The 16,724-nt window shown below is 37.5% G+C and overlaps 1 protein-coding gene across 1 annotated transcript; it reads right to left on the bottom strand.

Annotated features, from left to right (window-relative positions):
• Positions 1-882: 882 nt before the first annotated feature.
• Positions 883-15,639, bottom strand: LOC311340710 (uncharacterized protein). Its single transcript, XM_084465585.1, is given in 26 exon segments — positions 883-1,627; positions 1,840-1,976; positions 2,958-3,060; positions 5,156-5,301; positions 5,401-5,525; positions 5,996-6,135; positions 6,229-6,326; positions 6,444-6,568; positions 6,664-6,782; positions 7,035-7,180; positions 7,430-7,633; positions 7,752-7,815; positions 8,195-8,306; positions 8,508-8,644; positions 9,408-9,558; positions 9,922-10,057; positions 10,167-10,313; positions 10,421-10,552; positions 10,721-10,853; positions 10,855-10,914; positions 11,025-11,128; positions 11,239-11,390; positions 11,596-11,733; positions 12,247-12,414; positions 12,950-13,079; positions 15,548-15,639. Coding segments are annotated over 25 exon segments (3,222 nt in total). The 5' UTR covers positions 15,548-15,639; the 3' UTR covers positions 883-1,512.
• Positions 15,640-16,724: the final 1,085 nt, after the last annotated feature.

Genomic DNA, 16,724 nt, shown 5'->3' with positions numbered 1-16,724 from the left:
TTGACTTTGTTAATTAATGGTTAAATAATGAATGTGCATTATAAAGTATTACCAGTTTATTTTATAAAGTCTATTCTTAGTTAGTAACTACCTCCTACAGTACCAAACGTAACCCACACCAGCACACCATTTGGTTGGAATGACGACTTTGGCCCACACAGTTGCTCTAGATGCCAGTGTGTCTAGATGCTGTTTGCTTGTATTCTGTCAAATTATATTCATATACAGTATATACAGTGAATGTACAACAAAAAATAAAATCTTGGGTCACTGACATTTTTTACAAAGCAGTTTCTGCTTTTGATTTGTCTGTGGTTTACTTGCCAGGATGTTTCAATAAATAAGTTTCAATTTACTGGAAATTGTTTGGTTTCTCTTTCCCTTAAAATAACACCGGGACAATTCATCTTCCCCTATTCGAGTTGTGCTAGTGTTGTTTGCAAATTTGGGCTTTATTAGGGTTTATATTTCATGTTACAAAGTGCACTTTGTTTTTCTCATAAATTGCATAATCCAATTTCATTTTTCAAATACAATTAATACTCAATAATACTCAATTAATACAAATAATACTCAACGGCAACCATTTGGCATGTTTGGAATCATGCAAGAAAACAAAGGTTACTTGAACGCAGGTTTAATCCGGCTTTAATAATTTCAGCATAGAAACAAGTACTATTTAATCCCCATCTATAATCTATATTAAAAGCAGTAGCCTATAGTAGCCTCAGGTGATCAAAAATAGATCTGTCCTGAAGAAAATATGTTAAACGATTTGTTTTAATGTCAATATAAAATAAGCATTATTTATATAATATATTATTTATATTATCTGTTCTTTGGAAATCAAATGCTTATCTGTAAATTTCCACTCAGCTTTGCTATAATAAAAGAAAATTATATTACACATAGAGTACTAAAGAAATAAACGACTAGCTTGTGTTACAACCAGGTTCCATTTGATGCAAGATCTTACTTTGTATTTAAGTAATAGATTGTGGTTCCTGCAAATTTCAAGCACACATTCTAAATATGGTATATATACTGAAATAATTCATGTGGAATGATGTAATTAGTCAAATAGACAATTGCATTTTAGCTTAAGGTAGCAGACCATAAACTGATACAAATGATTGTGATATATTTTTGTCTCCTCGTCATCAATAGATCCACAGTAGGGACTGATTTTAGGTAATATTACTGTAGCTCCTTATCTGAAAGTAGGTATATCTAAAACAAATATGACTTAAAAGAGATATGAAGCCCTAACCCTAAGTAAAGTAATAAGTAAAAGGATTTACTGGAATGAGATTTACAGTGGTGTTCACCATGTTTGCTAGGTCGCATTTTCAGTGATATCTTAAAAACATAACACAGTGAGAGTATTAGTAGTAGCTACTGTTCTCCTTTAACAATAATGTACGATTAGAATTGTTTGATCATAAAAATGTTTAAAACAGTAAAATAACCCACAATGGCTTGCCTCTACAATGTCTGCTGGATGCCAATTAATTATTGAAGCTGAAGAACTTTATGTTTCTTCACCATGTTCTTCATATCTGTTTCTGGTTTGAGATCACTTATCTGAAGCGGATAGTTTTCCCCCTTTATTGGATCGAACTTTTTTCTGAAAAAGACATAATTTTTGTTTGAGAATGCACAGAAATAATATCAGCAGAGAAGACAGAAAGACTAGAGTCGGCCTCAGGTGAGGGTGACTGGAGGTCGAAGTGGAGCCTTTCCAACCAAGTACACACTTGACCAGAGTCCAGCATCTGTAAATATCATAATATAAACACTGCAATTATTTAAACAGGTTTAGGTACATTTAAAACTTACTTCTTAAGGTGTTCTTCGATGACCAGTCGCTCGTAGACGTTTCCATATTTTGTTTTAACGGGTTCCACAAAAATCCTCTGACTGAGTGGACATTTCAGATGATTGGGTGTGTTATCTTGAACAGAGCCAACCAATTCCTTTCAAGATAAAAAAAAAAACATTGATTCAAAGTGAATAGGACATTCCAATGTTTGTTATATATGTTCTACAAATGGTACTACACATACAATTATGTGGCCAGTGCCATTTTATTGTGGTGTTAATTCAGGCCTCAGAAGTAGTTAATCAAGTGCACAGACTAAGGCTGCTCGATTTTGGAAAAAATGAGAATCACGATTTTTTTGGTCAAGATTGAAATCACGATTCTTCAAATGATTCTTTTTGAGTTTGAAAATAAAATGCATTTATTCGGCATTTCTGCAAAAAAAACTCACTGTTAGTTTTCCAAATTCTTAAACTACAAAAAATGTTCAAATAAAAAAATTGATGTTCAAATTGTAAATAATGTACAAATAAATATGGATCCAGCTGTTGTTTAATTAATGTAATTTCTATAAAACTTTCAATGAATAAAATAAATATACTAGAAAATCAAATAATACAGAACAACTTAAATAAACTTAAATTAACTTTCTCGTGTTTAGTGCACTGACACATTTTTTATGTAACGTTTTTTGTAAACGACACTCAACAAATTGCATTCTGTAAATTGATCCAGTAATGTATTAAGGCTGTAAGGACTGGCCTGGCCCATAATACTCAGAACTCACTGAAAGTAACTTGTCTTGAACTTCAGAATCATAAAAAAAAAAATAATAATATATTTTTTTAAATAATTGTTCCAACTCGATTTTATTAATTTGGAGATCGTTTGACCCAAGAATCGAAATTGTGATCAAAATTTGATTAATTGCACAGCCCTAGCACAGACATATATACTGTATATATATACCCACACCCACCCACCCACACACACACACACACACACACACACACACACACACACACACACACACACACACACACACACACACACACACACACACACACTACATACTACATACAATCGTTTAATATCATGAGTTCAAAAAATCTTCAATGTATCTCAAAGCCTTCACCTGCTCCTTGTCATTCAAGGACTTGGCTGCAGTTTTCGTGGTATGGTCCTTGGCTTCTTGTTTATACTCCTCCTTGCTGGAAAGAAACTTCTCAGCCAAAATGCTGCCAAAAGAAAAAAAAATAAGAATGGCATTATGTGTGTCCTATACTGTATAAGTATGTATAAGCTTATTTGAGCTTATTTGTGTACAATTTAGAAATCATAGATTTAAATAAACCAAAAGTAGGAAGAGCAGCGGATGGTGGATTTAAAAAATGGGCTAACAGAGGTCTGTGTAAAATAATTGACCTGTACACAGACGGGAATCTGATGACCTTTGATCAATTGGTCTGTAAATATGACATACCTAGAAATAATTTCTTTAAGTACCTGCAACTAAGAAGTTTCATAAAATCACAGGCCCATACCCTGGATAGACCTTCCATGTCAGTTATAGAGGAGTGTATTGTAAGTAATAAGGATGGTAGAGGTCAGCTGTCAGTGTTGTACAGTATGCTACAATCCAAATCGAAGGACAACTCCCACTGTAGACTAAATGCATGGAGACGACTTAGGAATAAATATTACAGAAAATGAGTGGGAAGATGCTTGTCTAAAGGCACAAACAAAGACTATAAACACAGCACTAAAACTCATACAATACAAGTGGCTATTCAGAACTTACGTGACACCTGTAAAACTACATCACTACAACCCCAACATTCCTGATAGCTGTATAAAATGTAATGATTGTGTTGGCACTCTGCTGCACTGCATGTGGGAATGCCAAAAAATTCAGTCATTTTTGGAAAGATGTAACCGACATGATTTCGCGTATGTCTAATACGGTGGTTCCACTTGAGGCAAGGCTCTGTATATTAGGTATTTACCCTGATCACTATGTACCAGGCCGCAAAACTGCTCCCTTGATTGATCTATCCTTACTTCATGCTAGGAGAGTGATTGCATTAAGGTGGAAAAGTATGGAAGGCCCTACACAGGGAATGTGGTTACGGGAATTGGCGTCATGTTTGACACTGGAGAAATTAACTTATGTTGCCAAAGGGAAACTAAACAAGTTCACAGAGATATGGGACACTTTTATGCAGTTCCTGGAAAGTGATCGGACTGTAATTAATGATTAAAACTTGTAGGGCGGTGCTGGTAGAAGCTGGCATGCCTTTTATAAATAAGCAGGACCGCTATTGATTTTGTGTTTTTTGTATTTTATTTATTTATTATTATTATTATTATTATTATTATTATTATTATTATTATTACTTTATTTTATTGTATTTTTGTATGTTGGTTTGTATTTTTTATTTTTATTTTTACTTTTTTATTTTTATTTTTTATATATATATATTTTTTTCTCATTCAACATTCATCCTTGAGTGATTGTGCTGTTGAGGGTGGGGGGAGGAGTGATGTTCGCAATGTTACTGTCCCTGTGACTGTATGTTCTCTTTTAAAAAAATTTTTATTTATTGTTAAAAAAAAAAAAAAAGTAGGAAGAAAAAAAAAAAAGTAGGAAGAGCAGTCATTTTTAAGTTGCTCTGCAGAGCATTCCATGAGTTAGGAGCACTGATGGAAAAGGCAGTCATTCCTAGACTGGAGTGAGCTCTGGGAACCTTTAGGAGGAGCAGCTCACTGGACTGGGTACAAAAGGTCTCTGTGTCCCAGTCCAGCATGGTCCACATGTAAGGTGGCTGTTTCCCAATGAAAGCTTTAAATATAAATAAAAACCAGTGTTTCTCACGTCTCATAAAAAGAGAAGGCCAACCAACCTTTTCATAAAGGGTGCAGTGATGGTTTTTAAAGCAATCACCTGTAATGAATCTAAGTGCTGAATGATAAACTGAATGGTTTTAGGGTAGAAGCAGACGCATACTTATAAACTACATCCCCATAGTCCAGCACTGATAAAAACACTGCTTCAATAACCCTCTTTCTACAAACCATTGGGAAGCTGGTTCTATTCCTATATAAAAATCCAATTTTCTGACGTAATTTGCAAACAAGGTTATTAATATGAGATTTAAAAGTGTTTTTCATCAAGCCAGATGCCTAGATATTTGTCAATAGACTTGACAAATATCTAGGACTTTTTCAACAAGAAAAAAGCCAATAAATTAGGACTGCATCATTACAAACTCAGACGCAAGTTGTAGTTTTTTCTTTGAATATTTTGTTTGAAACTATGCTAGAAGATCTAACCTGTCTAGTGGATCTTCAGCCTCAGGGGCGATGAGCAGTCCATAAATAGCCTCTAGGATCTCCTTCATGGTGATGTGGGCATTGTAGCCGCGGTCAAATATGTTGTGACATATCCGTCCAGAACTGTTGATATTGCAGTGGTACATCTTTGCTTATGTTAAGATAATGTAACAAGCTGCATTTACATCTCCATTAGCTCTTTTGAAACATTAATAATATATCACAAAATACAGATGGAAGGATACGACTGTCACAAAGCGGAGTGTTGGAGGTTTCACAGGATAATCCGGACCAAACTGACAGTACAGCTCAAAGGTGCCATTCTCATAAGGCGTGTCAGGGGGACCCTGCATCAGAATCTTCCAAAACGCTATGGACAGTTAGAAAACACATCAAAGTTAGAAATAACAGATAGAATCGCACACATAACAGTAAGAAATCACACATCCGAAATAACACACATAAAAGTTAGAAATTAAAATATAACACCGAATCGCAGATAAGTTAGAAATCACAGTTTTAAATCACAGTGAGAAATCACACATGTAACTGTTAGAAATCAGTCAAAATTTAAAAACAGTTTGAAATCATAAAACAGAATTCTCACAAATAAAAGTTATAAATTAACATATAAAACTTAATCGCACACAACAGTTATAATTCACACACAACTGTATACATCCAGCAGTGGCTCAAAGAATTAAAACTTTAGAAACTGACAGAAGTTGCCATTTTCACTATTGAAGTCTGTAGTCTGTTGTCTTTCTCAACTCCCTTCCACTGATAAATAAAAACACTGAATCCAATAACCAGTCCTATGTGACCAAGATTCTCACTTACTGAAGTCTGACTCAGATGGGAAGATGTTGAAGTAGGGATGAGGGTCACAATGCAGGCTTCTCAACTCCTCTAGTACACGTTTGTCCTTCTTCATTAACATTTGTCCTTTCTTAGATTCCCCAATCTTAATTTTTAAGGAACTGTTAGAAAGAAGTGCTAGTTTAGTTCAGTTCAGGGGGGGGCTTATAACCAGATTACACAACATGGCATGGGAGGAAAAGCAAAACACAAACTTCTCTGAAGCGGTCACTGTGTTGTTAAACTCGCTTGGCAGAGAGGTCTCTGGGAGATCGTCATAGCCATGTTTTGCAAAGATGCTTCTTAAAACGGTCTGGTGGACAGATGCAACGCATTACTTAGAAGATTACAACATTTGTCTGTTTTTTGTTTATTTTGAAAGACAACCATAACCATGGTAAGTAGGACCGACTGATCCATTGTAACTGACCTCACTTGTGATGGACGATGGATCAAGTTTTTTCTTGGGTTTTCTCATTTCCAAAGAAAGAACAGTCTCACTTTCAAAAAGTTTGAGGCCTTCTGTGCTTGTTTTTGGCTTGAAACAGCAACCCCCTAAATCCAGATTTGGACATTAAGTAAAGATGTATTGAATATATGCTATGCAATGACAATTTGTGTCTGAGTTACTGGCTCTTGTGGTGCTATACCTGTGGCGTTGCTGATTCCGTGAAGTGTGTTGTTTGCCACGTTTCCAAGGAGGATAGAATCCACAATGATGTTGGATTTAATCAGATTTACTGCAACGGTTTCAGGTTTTCCCTTCGATCTGTTTGGGCAATGATTCACATAGCATCACAAACTCATGTATCATTAAACTCCATCTGTACTAAATAGTCAATACAAATCTATATCACCTATATATGAACACAAAGTATGGATAATTAGAAACAATTTAAACCTTGCTTTATGCCTATTTGGATTTGAAATTATGATGCAACTTTCTGGTAAATGTTTGACCTTGTATAAGGTTGAGCATGGCCATTGAATACATTTTTGATGGAACACAAACAGAATTTACCCAACATCGTTTCCATCTGTGAGACAAATTATGCGGAGTCTACATTCAGGGAACCTCTCCTTTACTCCTTCCATTTCCTTAACTCCATGTTGCAGGGCATCGTACAGAACAGTCTGGCCACTCGGTTTAAGGTCCCGCAGATGTTCCTGTTGTTAAATGTAGGTCCAGGGTTAGGGCTGTATATATTTTTAAATGTTTTATCACATGTACCCTGTCAAAGGGGCTTCACTTGTATTCTATGCATTCAATTGACTCAATCAGGGATGCAATTTTTTGACATATTTTTAATTAAATTTCCAAATTTCAAATTGGAATTCAAATTTGATATAAAACATATTTGTTGACAACTAAATGTCTTGAAATAATGTAAGAACGATTTGAACCTTTGAACCTACCTTGAATTTTTCCAGAGTTTCTGTAAATGTATGCAGGAGTTTCACGTCTGTGCTGAACCTCACGAGGCCGATCACGTGATGGAAATCATAGGCCATGGTCCTTGTTGCAAAGCTGTCAAATAACTCCTTCACAGCATCTATTTTCCTCATTTTCAGCTCACCGTAGCATTCCTCTTCCATGGAGGAACTGGTATCCATCAGCACCTAAAAAAATAGAAGATTTGTACCAGTATTGCAATGTAATGTCATTAGTATACTATGACTATGTATTCAATTAGCAGATGTCCATAAAATATACTGCAAGTATAAAAGTAAACATTACCAGTATTGCTTCTTTTGGAGTCCTGCAAGTAATAAATGTTTCGCCATCCGAAAGATTACCAGTTCTATATAAAGAAAAATGCAAAGAAGGAGAATCAAAAATTTCTACAGATCTGCAATAGATAGATAGATTATCTATCTATCTAGGTTCCTTGCATTAGTGTATTCATTATCTGCATTTGTTTTTTGATGTGTTATGTATCTTGCCCTAATATAAAATATGGCAAATAAGATAAAGTAATACAATAACAATTGGTACTTAACATTTTTCAGTTGAGAACAGCAAAAAGGACCCTGCCATTTTGAGAATATTCAAAATAAAGATATTTTAATTAATTGTGTTATTTTACATAATGAGATGTACCTTTCTGTTGTGTATATAGGATGATAAACTTTGTGCACACATAAATGTGTGTAATGTCTGTAAAGGACTTATTTACTTACCTGAGTGCAAGTTCATCCAAATTCACAGTTTCTTCTTTGCCACTGAGAAAATTTAACACTTTTATCTTGTGTGGCTTGCATTTATCTTTGAACAGACAAATGCCAAGATTATCTGCAACAAGAATAAGTATGTGTTAATGAAAAAATAATGCACTTTAGTCTATGTATGCTGATCCAATGGCACCCTGGATGTGTGACTCATTTTGTTGTACATTGCGATAGAAAGTACTTCTTACTATATTAGGCTAGCTGGCAACAAAACAAACATAAATAGCATTAATGTGAGTATGTGTTTGTGTGTGATATGCAGTACCTTCACTCAGAAGTACAGGCAATGGCCCAGGCTGCCCTGCTTCCTTGAGTTGGAGCGGAGGTGTCACTCTTAGGAAGGGGAACTCTGTCAGTTTCTCTGTCATGTTGGCAAAAGTCTTCTTCATATTCACCTGAAAGCTTTAAGCAAAAACAATCGACATTGGCATGAACTTGATCACTTTAGCTTTTGTTTTCCTTAGCTTCATGGCAACTTTACGAAAGGAATAAACCACAACTACTTTGGTGGAATAAGCAACCTCTACCGCATCACCATTAGTCTCACAGTATTTTCCAATAGCGGGACAATCCAAAGTGGTTTATTCTGCTTATGCCATTACCAACCATGATGAGATAACTTACTTTCATCTTTAATGGAATTTGTTTTTTATCTACTTAATCAGCTAAAATTAATAAAATGATACACCATTTTTAAATATTGTATCCAGATTGGTCAATAACATTCCAAGGGTGTGCATTATTTGTCAATAACAGGACACTTCAGATTTTTAACAATTCTGAATCAATGCCCTACTAGTCCAACATTAACCACAATGGTTGAATACAGCTATCGACCAGATGTTTCATTGAAAACACAGAAACAATATGCTCAAAGCGCCTCAGAAGAATGTTACAATTTTGTGTATAACAATTGTGTTTTTATCGTTAGCTAAAAAAACATACTTTATTATAAATATATAATTATATTATATATTATATAACATGTTATAATTATAATTATAACATTATACAAGAAGGTTACTTATATATAACCATTCTATAAACCATTCTAGAAATCAGACATACAAAGAATCAAGTGATGTAGATGACTGAAGATAAGAGTGCTGCAACAACCACAAAGGCAACTGTTATTTAACATGGTATATGTTAAAAAGCTACATACTTCTCTCCAGGCAGGTCGGCGTGAGTTAGCCATAATAAGTATGTTGTGATGAAAGGAGGCAGGCTTAGCAGTATCTTCTCTATATTAGTGGCCCTCTTCATTGAGCTTTCCCTCAAAACGTGTTCAGAGCAGTTTGGGATTTTCTCTTCAGCTTAAAAACGACACAAAATCAAGCCAATATGAATGAAGCTAACAATATGGCAACGATAACAGTCACAAGTCACAAAAAATATATTTTCATCTTTATAGATCAATTATATGAGCTCCTATTGCCTTTTGTTAAGTATTGCTTTAGTGATGTACTTTACTTAATTGATTTCTTCATGTTTGCTTTATTATTTGCCTTTAATATATATTATGTACATATGTCTGAGATTTATTTTGTGACTTTTGGCACAGTCCAAAATTATTTAAATTAGGATTACATTTTTTTTATTTAAAGGTTTCATGTTAATCATGTCATGGGCAAGTATTCTGTTGAACACCACATATCACTGTAGACATTTGAATTTACCTCTGATCTTTTGAAGAACATGAGATTTTTCAAAGACAACTGGTGTTCCAGGTACATTGACTGGTTCACAGAAACGAGGTCCTTCCTCAGATCTCAGCATCATAGGTGTGTATACTTCATGCTCTGTTGACTGATTCTGGTTACATCAGGAAAAACAGTTATCGTTGTCAATTATTTGCATTCAAAATGACAGGTTTGAGCTACACAATATCAAGACAAGGTCTAGCTAGTAGTACAAAACATACCTCCGCTTCTGTTATGAGATATGCCCAACAGTGTGATGAATACTCAAAGACGTCCATGTCCTCTATTGGTTTTTCATCTGTGCGTTGTCCCCCAGGCCTTGGCAAAAGTTCTCTAAACAGCACATACAGCCCCTCAAAGATTGCGATCTTTAGAGGGTGGAAGAGAATAAAACCATAATGCATAGGCATGTAAGCATGAGAGTTGTGTGCAACGAGCACATGTAAATGATAGCTAAATGCTAACAGTACCACACCTTCTGAATTTTGGTTACAATCTCATTCTTGCAGATCAGCTGGTACAAACTTTGTGCCAGAGGGTTACAGCCAGTTAGTTGGCGAATGTAAGCAACCACCTTTTTGAAATTCCCTCCACACTTTTCTGACCTCTAAAAGAGTGCAAAGCAAAAGGTTTGTTATTGAAGCCATAATCCACTTTTGGGATTCATAACTTAGAAATTACTAATATCTACATCATGAACCATCAACATTAGGTTAAATATAAAAATCAGAATATATTAGTCCATTAAAATAGTATATTCTTAAATGTGGCTTACCACGGAATACAGCGAAGAGAGGAAAACACTCTGCCCTTTTGTGGTTTGTTTCACAGAGGGGTCAACGTCATTACTGAACAACGCAATATTATCTGGGGGTTGGTCGTGACAAGTAGACAAGAAAAAGTTCACTGCTGATCTTTTGTCTAGAGATGCCCAGATCTTCCAATGTGTCAGATAAACCATGGATCCCTCTGCCAAAATGTAGTTTAAACTTATTAGAAATGAGAATTGAGTGGTGAGGTAAATTGGTTAAAATTTAAATACAAAAAACAATCAAACACAACATGTGTTTTGGGATTACTGGTAATGTAGAGCATGTGCAGGGATTCCACTTTCAAAAGCCAGTTTTCTTCTCAAATTATAAATTGTGTCAGTGGTCAAGTTTACAGATATGTCAAAGTTTCCCTGGGAGTGGAAGACACGTGAGAGAGTGAAAATACATGGTCATTTACACATTCATAGGATCAAATGTATTGTGTCTTCTTAAAACATGAACTTGTATATTCAACACTCACCTTGAGCATTATGTGACATCGAACATTGTGCTCTCCAAGAGTTTCTTCAACTGTTGGGTTTTTCATTGTAAGGTTTGCTTGTAGGTTCTGAGTGGGTGTAAATATGGTGTACAGTAAATCTTTGTTTTTGATATGTCTTTCTTTTAAGGACCCTGGGGAAAGTAAAATAAAAACACAAATGTAAATGAATCTATCAAATCATATTTGAACATACTGGATAGTTTAAGATCAACAAAATAGAACTGGCTAAATACTGTACATAAAATTGTGTGTGGGGATACGGCATATATATATAATATTGTTATTTACTACAGTTTTATATCCATAATTAAGTGACATGGGTAGTGCTGTTCTTACATGTGTTAAAGAAGGGGTCATCGGTTAGGGGCATTCCGTCCACCGTGTACAGACAGACACCTTTTCTGTTGCCAACCTTTTCAAGGTGACAAATCCTCAGCATTAAATCTTCAACTGTGTTCTGTGCAGGATCCATGTCTAGAAGGGGAACAAATTATGTATTAAGTAAGTAAGTCACAAAGGAGGTGACTGAGAGGAACCAACCTAATATAAAAGAGACTCTATTTTTTGCATCATTACCGTAACCTTACCGTACCACAGCATTGTTGAATACTTGCTTAATACAGGCATAGCACTTTGGCTCAAATACAGTTAAAACTGTAAATATTTTTCACTGGAATATTAACAATTTAATATTAATGAGTTTTGGTCATTGAGAGCCCATTGTGGGCTCTCAATGGGACAAATATGAATAGTTTCTGCTGCCGGTTGAACAGAATGGCACTGCTCTGTAGAAGGCAAAGCCACACCCTCATAATGGCTGTTTGCAAACCAATGGGTGATGTCATCCTACGTCCATTGTCTTTGACAAACTGTAATAACTTCCTCCTTACTCCCACTTGGTCTTACACTTTCTATAATTTTTACGTCAAAATGATTGGAGTGTTTGCTTGTGCAACAGCCAATAATATACAGATGTGTCACTCTTACCTTGGATATATCTTGGCTCAGGACACTGTGGGTATGTGTATTGAAGGCTGAATTCTTCCATCTTCTTGATGGCTCCTGGTCCATGGCCGTCTGGGTCTGGCCTGGGTCTGAGCTTTCTCACATGGTCCTTCAGGTTTTCAAAGCGATTCCTCTCCACTTGACTCAAACCTGTTTTGGAATGTGTTGATTTCCAGAAGCTGAAGATTCTGGACTGGGACTCATGTAATTGGGACTTTGTGCCGGCCGGTTGAGATTTCCTTAAGGTAGCACCTTCAGTAACATGTATTTTACTTATTTATTAACTGTGAGCATATGCAAACCAGCAAGCCGATGGATAATAATGTAAGAGTAGTGTATTGAAGCTATAAAGTCTGTAGTAGACTGCCATGTTGGCCTTGTGTTTCCTAGCCTTGTGTCACAGCAACAAACATATGTTAAATATAATACTTTCCGCTACGGTATCATGAAACCTACGTGTTTCCTGCGCACACCATGAATATGCTACATAACAAAAAGAAAAAGACGTCAAGTCTTGAGGACGCAGCTTACGTGATCTGCTAACAAAATTTGCGTAGTGTAAGTGTAACGGAGCCGACTGTTTGGTTTCATGGTGTCTCTTGACATGTATTCTTCTTTATAGGCCTTGCAGTTTGGATTAAGGGTCTAAGCATGATTAGCTGTTTATAATACTGGCTTGTCTTACCTATTTGGTCTAGATCCTCCTCTGTCAAACTGTCGATGAAGTCCCTCTCATCCGTCACACCGATGTCAAGAAATCTTTTATAGTAGTCAGTCAGTCTAAATCGATCAAGCAGGTTGTAGATTGCATCCATCTAAACAATCAAAACATTTAAGTGTTACAATTAGGCTAGAGATCACCTATACACATTTATAAAGTGGGCCTAAGAGTGGCGGTTTTGGGCACTGAAGCGGTTTTCTGTTATCTATCACATCACTGTGTGGGGAATTGGCAAATTGGCGCCCCCTGCAGCTGCAGGCGCCCCTACTTGCTGAGAAGCATATATACTGACTAGATATCGCCTGAGCTGCGCTGTTCAGTGGAACATATATGTCAATGCTGCCGCCATCTTGCTGCGGCATAACCACCCACCTGAATGAATGATTGTCGATGGGACAGAAGTCCTTTCCCAGTCAAAATCACTCTAAAACTCCTTTTTAAAGGAAAGCTTCAATTGGGTCGGGTCAAACGTGTGTTTGTGGTAATGCTAGTAAAAATGAATTAAAAATATATAGCCTACTTTATTTTTTTTTTACTATCATTACACGTCTGACCTATATCAGAAACCAACCCGCTTGAATATTGCCTTAAAATAAGGCGTTTTAGAGTGATTTAGGGCCCGTCCACACGGAGCCGATTTTTGGTTAAAACGCAGATGTTTTGCATCGTTTTGGCCGATCGTCCAAACGAATCCTGTAAACGCATCTCATGCAAACTGACTTTTCTGAAACCAGGTCCCAGGGTGAATAAATTCACAAACGCAGCCCTTGAGTGTTCGTCTGGACGGCCAAAACGCATACTTGCGTTTCGATGATGTCATCGCCACACCCCTCGAGCGTAACCTCTTGTAACCTGATTAATCTTGGAATTAATCTAGATTAATCTATATTAAAATGGCTAATTTGAATTCTGCCGAAGGCATTCATAATATGTGTGTGCTACCTAAATAATGACTAAAAGTAAGTCTTTGAGAACGGGTTTCTCAAGCCAGGTGGCGCATTAGACCAGGGGCTCATCTCCTGTTTCCAAAATGCATCACAAACTCTAGTATAACTTACTACACGCTTACTATCACAAACTCAAACGCGGGAAAATATAACGGCGCCGGGACGTGCTCTCGCTACAGGTCCACGGCATGCTCGTCTCCGGTGCGCGTCGCGGCAGCCGGGGCGGCGGCGTTGACGGCAGACGGCTGGTACGCGTCCGCCTACCGCCGTACCAAGGCGGGTAGCTCGGAGGAAGATTTGGATTATTACAACAACAACAACAACACCAACTATTTCGACGCTCTGATGTCACGATCAACCCAAAACGTGTCATCGCTCACCCAAGTTGTTTCTATTATCATTGCTACATTGTCTCCAGCATATGGCGCGATTATGGACAGTAGATTTTATTAAACACTCAGCTTCTGGTTAGTTCAACTTTGAGAATAGATTAACGGCGATATTTTTTTTATCGCCCGATAAGAGTCTCGCGTTAACGCAGCACGTTAACGCCGATAACGGCCCACCACTACGCAAAATATTATGCTCCTGTGCCACCACGCTGAGAAAAAAAGACTGATGGACAACCACATAAGCCACATTTTACAAACAAACAACAGCCATGCGTGCGCCAATTGAGACGATCAAAAGGGTTGCGTTAACGCTTTATTAGGTTGAGTGACGGTTTCCGGTGAATTTCTAAAACTAAAACAGCGCCACCTATACGCCTGGAACATGAAGTAGCGTGTTGAGTCGTATTGAGATGGATCCGTGTGGACGCAAATGTTCTTGATACGATGCCAGGGAAAACGGAGAAAAAAAAGATCGTTTTGGTACGTGTGGACTTGGCCTTAGACTGGGAAAGGACCTCTGCCACATCGTCAGTATATCTATGGCTGAGAAGGTGCCGTGCACAGAAGCTGTGTGAGAAGGGGAAAGGGGAGGGGGCGCGGAGGACAGTTCACCTCTGGGTCTCCCAAATGGAATGGACAAGGGGGGGAACGCACTGTTAGCGCGGATTGAAATCCTTATTGAAGCCTGCAGGGTTATGTGATTAACATACGAGAACGCGATCGCCGAGCTGCCCTGCGCCAACATTGCATGACACGTTAAACTCAGCTAAAATCGCTGCCCGCCATCATCCAAAAATTGATTTAAACAAAAAAAAATAGTCGGAAAGCCTAATACAGAAACTATAGATAGGCCTAGTTAATGTGACAATCACATTATAAAAAAATAGACTTTGAGCAATGATTTACTGAGGAACATTTTTTTGGGAGGGGGGGGGGGGGGGGATCTGTCAAAGTGAAAGTGAAACATAACTTATTTTCTAGGAAATTGAAACCTTTGTTACCAATAACTATAGGTCTATAGGGCCGTTACAAGTTTAAATTCGGTAGGCATATCAGTGCAAGTAGGCTATAGCCGAATTCATATGCTACATTCGAAATTGAAAGGTTTTGTAAATCGAATCATAGGTCATATGTCTAGGCCAATTATTTTGGTTAAAATGTATGTTACATTACGTATCAGTGACTTATACTTTCTGATAAAGATGCAAAAAAAGTTTGACTACCTTGTAAGCCTAATGGTCCGTCCCGTGAAACCACAGCTGCAGCCAAAGCGAAGTCACCTTCTCACCTGGAAGCTGGAAGCACTGAGAAGCGGAGCTGTTCCTCCCCCGTTTATTGACAAGAAATTAAGGTCCTCCCCGACCCCGTGACCAACGAGTTCAAATTATCATTCGATTTACAGTAGGACAGATGAAAATTTACATTTTGAGTGTAAACTAAAAATGTCAATTGATGTGCATTGGCCCTTTTAAATAAACAAAAAGGACGTTTGACCTTCCCCTTTTTCGCAACATCTCACTAGGATGATGTAATGCATTTGTAGTTTATTTAGCCTAGTTTCCTGTTCGTTACTCCTTTTTATTTATTTTTTTCAAATCTGCATGCAAAGGTGAGCTCTGACTCTCACGCACTCACTCTCACATACACACTTTTTCAATTAAAAATAGCTTTATTGGCCTGCAAAATAAACAGAAACCAAAAATATAGGCCTATATATAAATTACCAGTTGAAGTGGCCAACAGTGGAAATAAATTATGTCTCTGTGTGATCTCTACAAATGAAATGTATGTATGTATTTATTCATCCATGTTGCTATCGCAAACATCAACATGACTAGCCGCGTGCAGACAGACATGCTGGTGTACGAAACACGCTGATCCTGAGAGGCGGGTTGTTGCACACATGACGTGGTCGATAAAACTTACATCTGTGTATGTGCTTGGAGTCCATGTTTACACAGGTATAATGTGGGTGAACGTGCCATTTCGAAATCAAGGGAATGAAATACAGAAAAGGATAGAATTAGGCAAAATGTCCATGTGGTGCGATTTCTGCTGTGTGGTTCATCACAATGAAAGGCCGGGTGTCTCACCCCTTTCCCACTCTCACTCCTCTCTCGCTCTTATCTTCTCTCACCCCTGACTTCTTCTCTCCGACACCCCTCTCTCATCCCTCTCTACCTTTCTCTCTCCCTCCCTCCAACCTCACTATCTCACACACCCATTTCCCTCCCTCACCCCTCTCCCCCCCCCCCCACCCTCTCACTCCCCCTCCATCACCCCTCTCTCCCCTCTATCTCTAAGAGCTTCCATATATCCACCTGGCTACCCAGGAAGGGTTCTCCCTGTCAGCCACTGATCACCCATCACTGTCACGCCCCAGATCGATGCAGGTTTGAT

This window comes from Micromesistius poutassou (assembly GCF_964030765.1).
Source record: "Micromesistius poutassou genome assembly, chromosome: 3".
Classification (NCBI taxonomy): Eukaryota; Metazoa; Chordata; class Actinopteri; order Gadiformes; family Gadidae; genus Micromesistius; species Micromesistius poutassou.
Note: the sequence above shows the minus strand (reverse complement) of the source record. Positions and strands in the feature narration are given on the sequence as shown.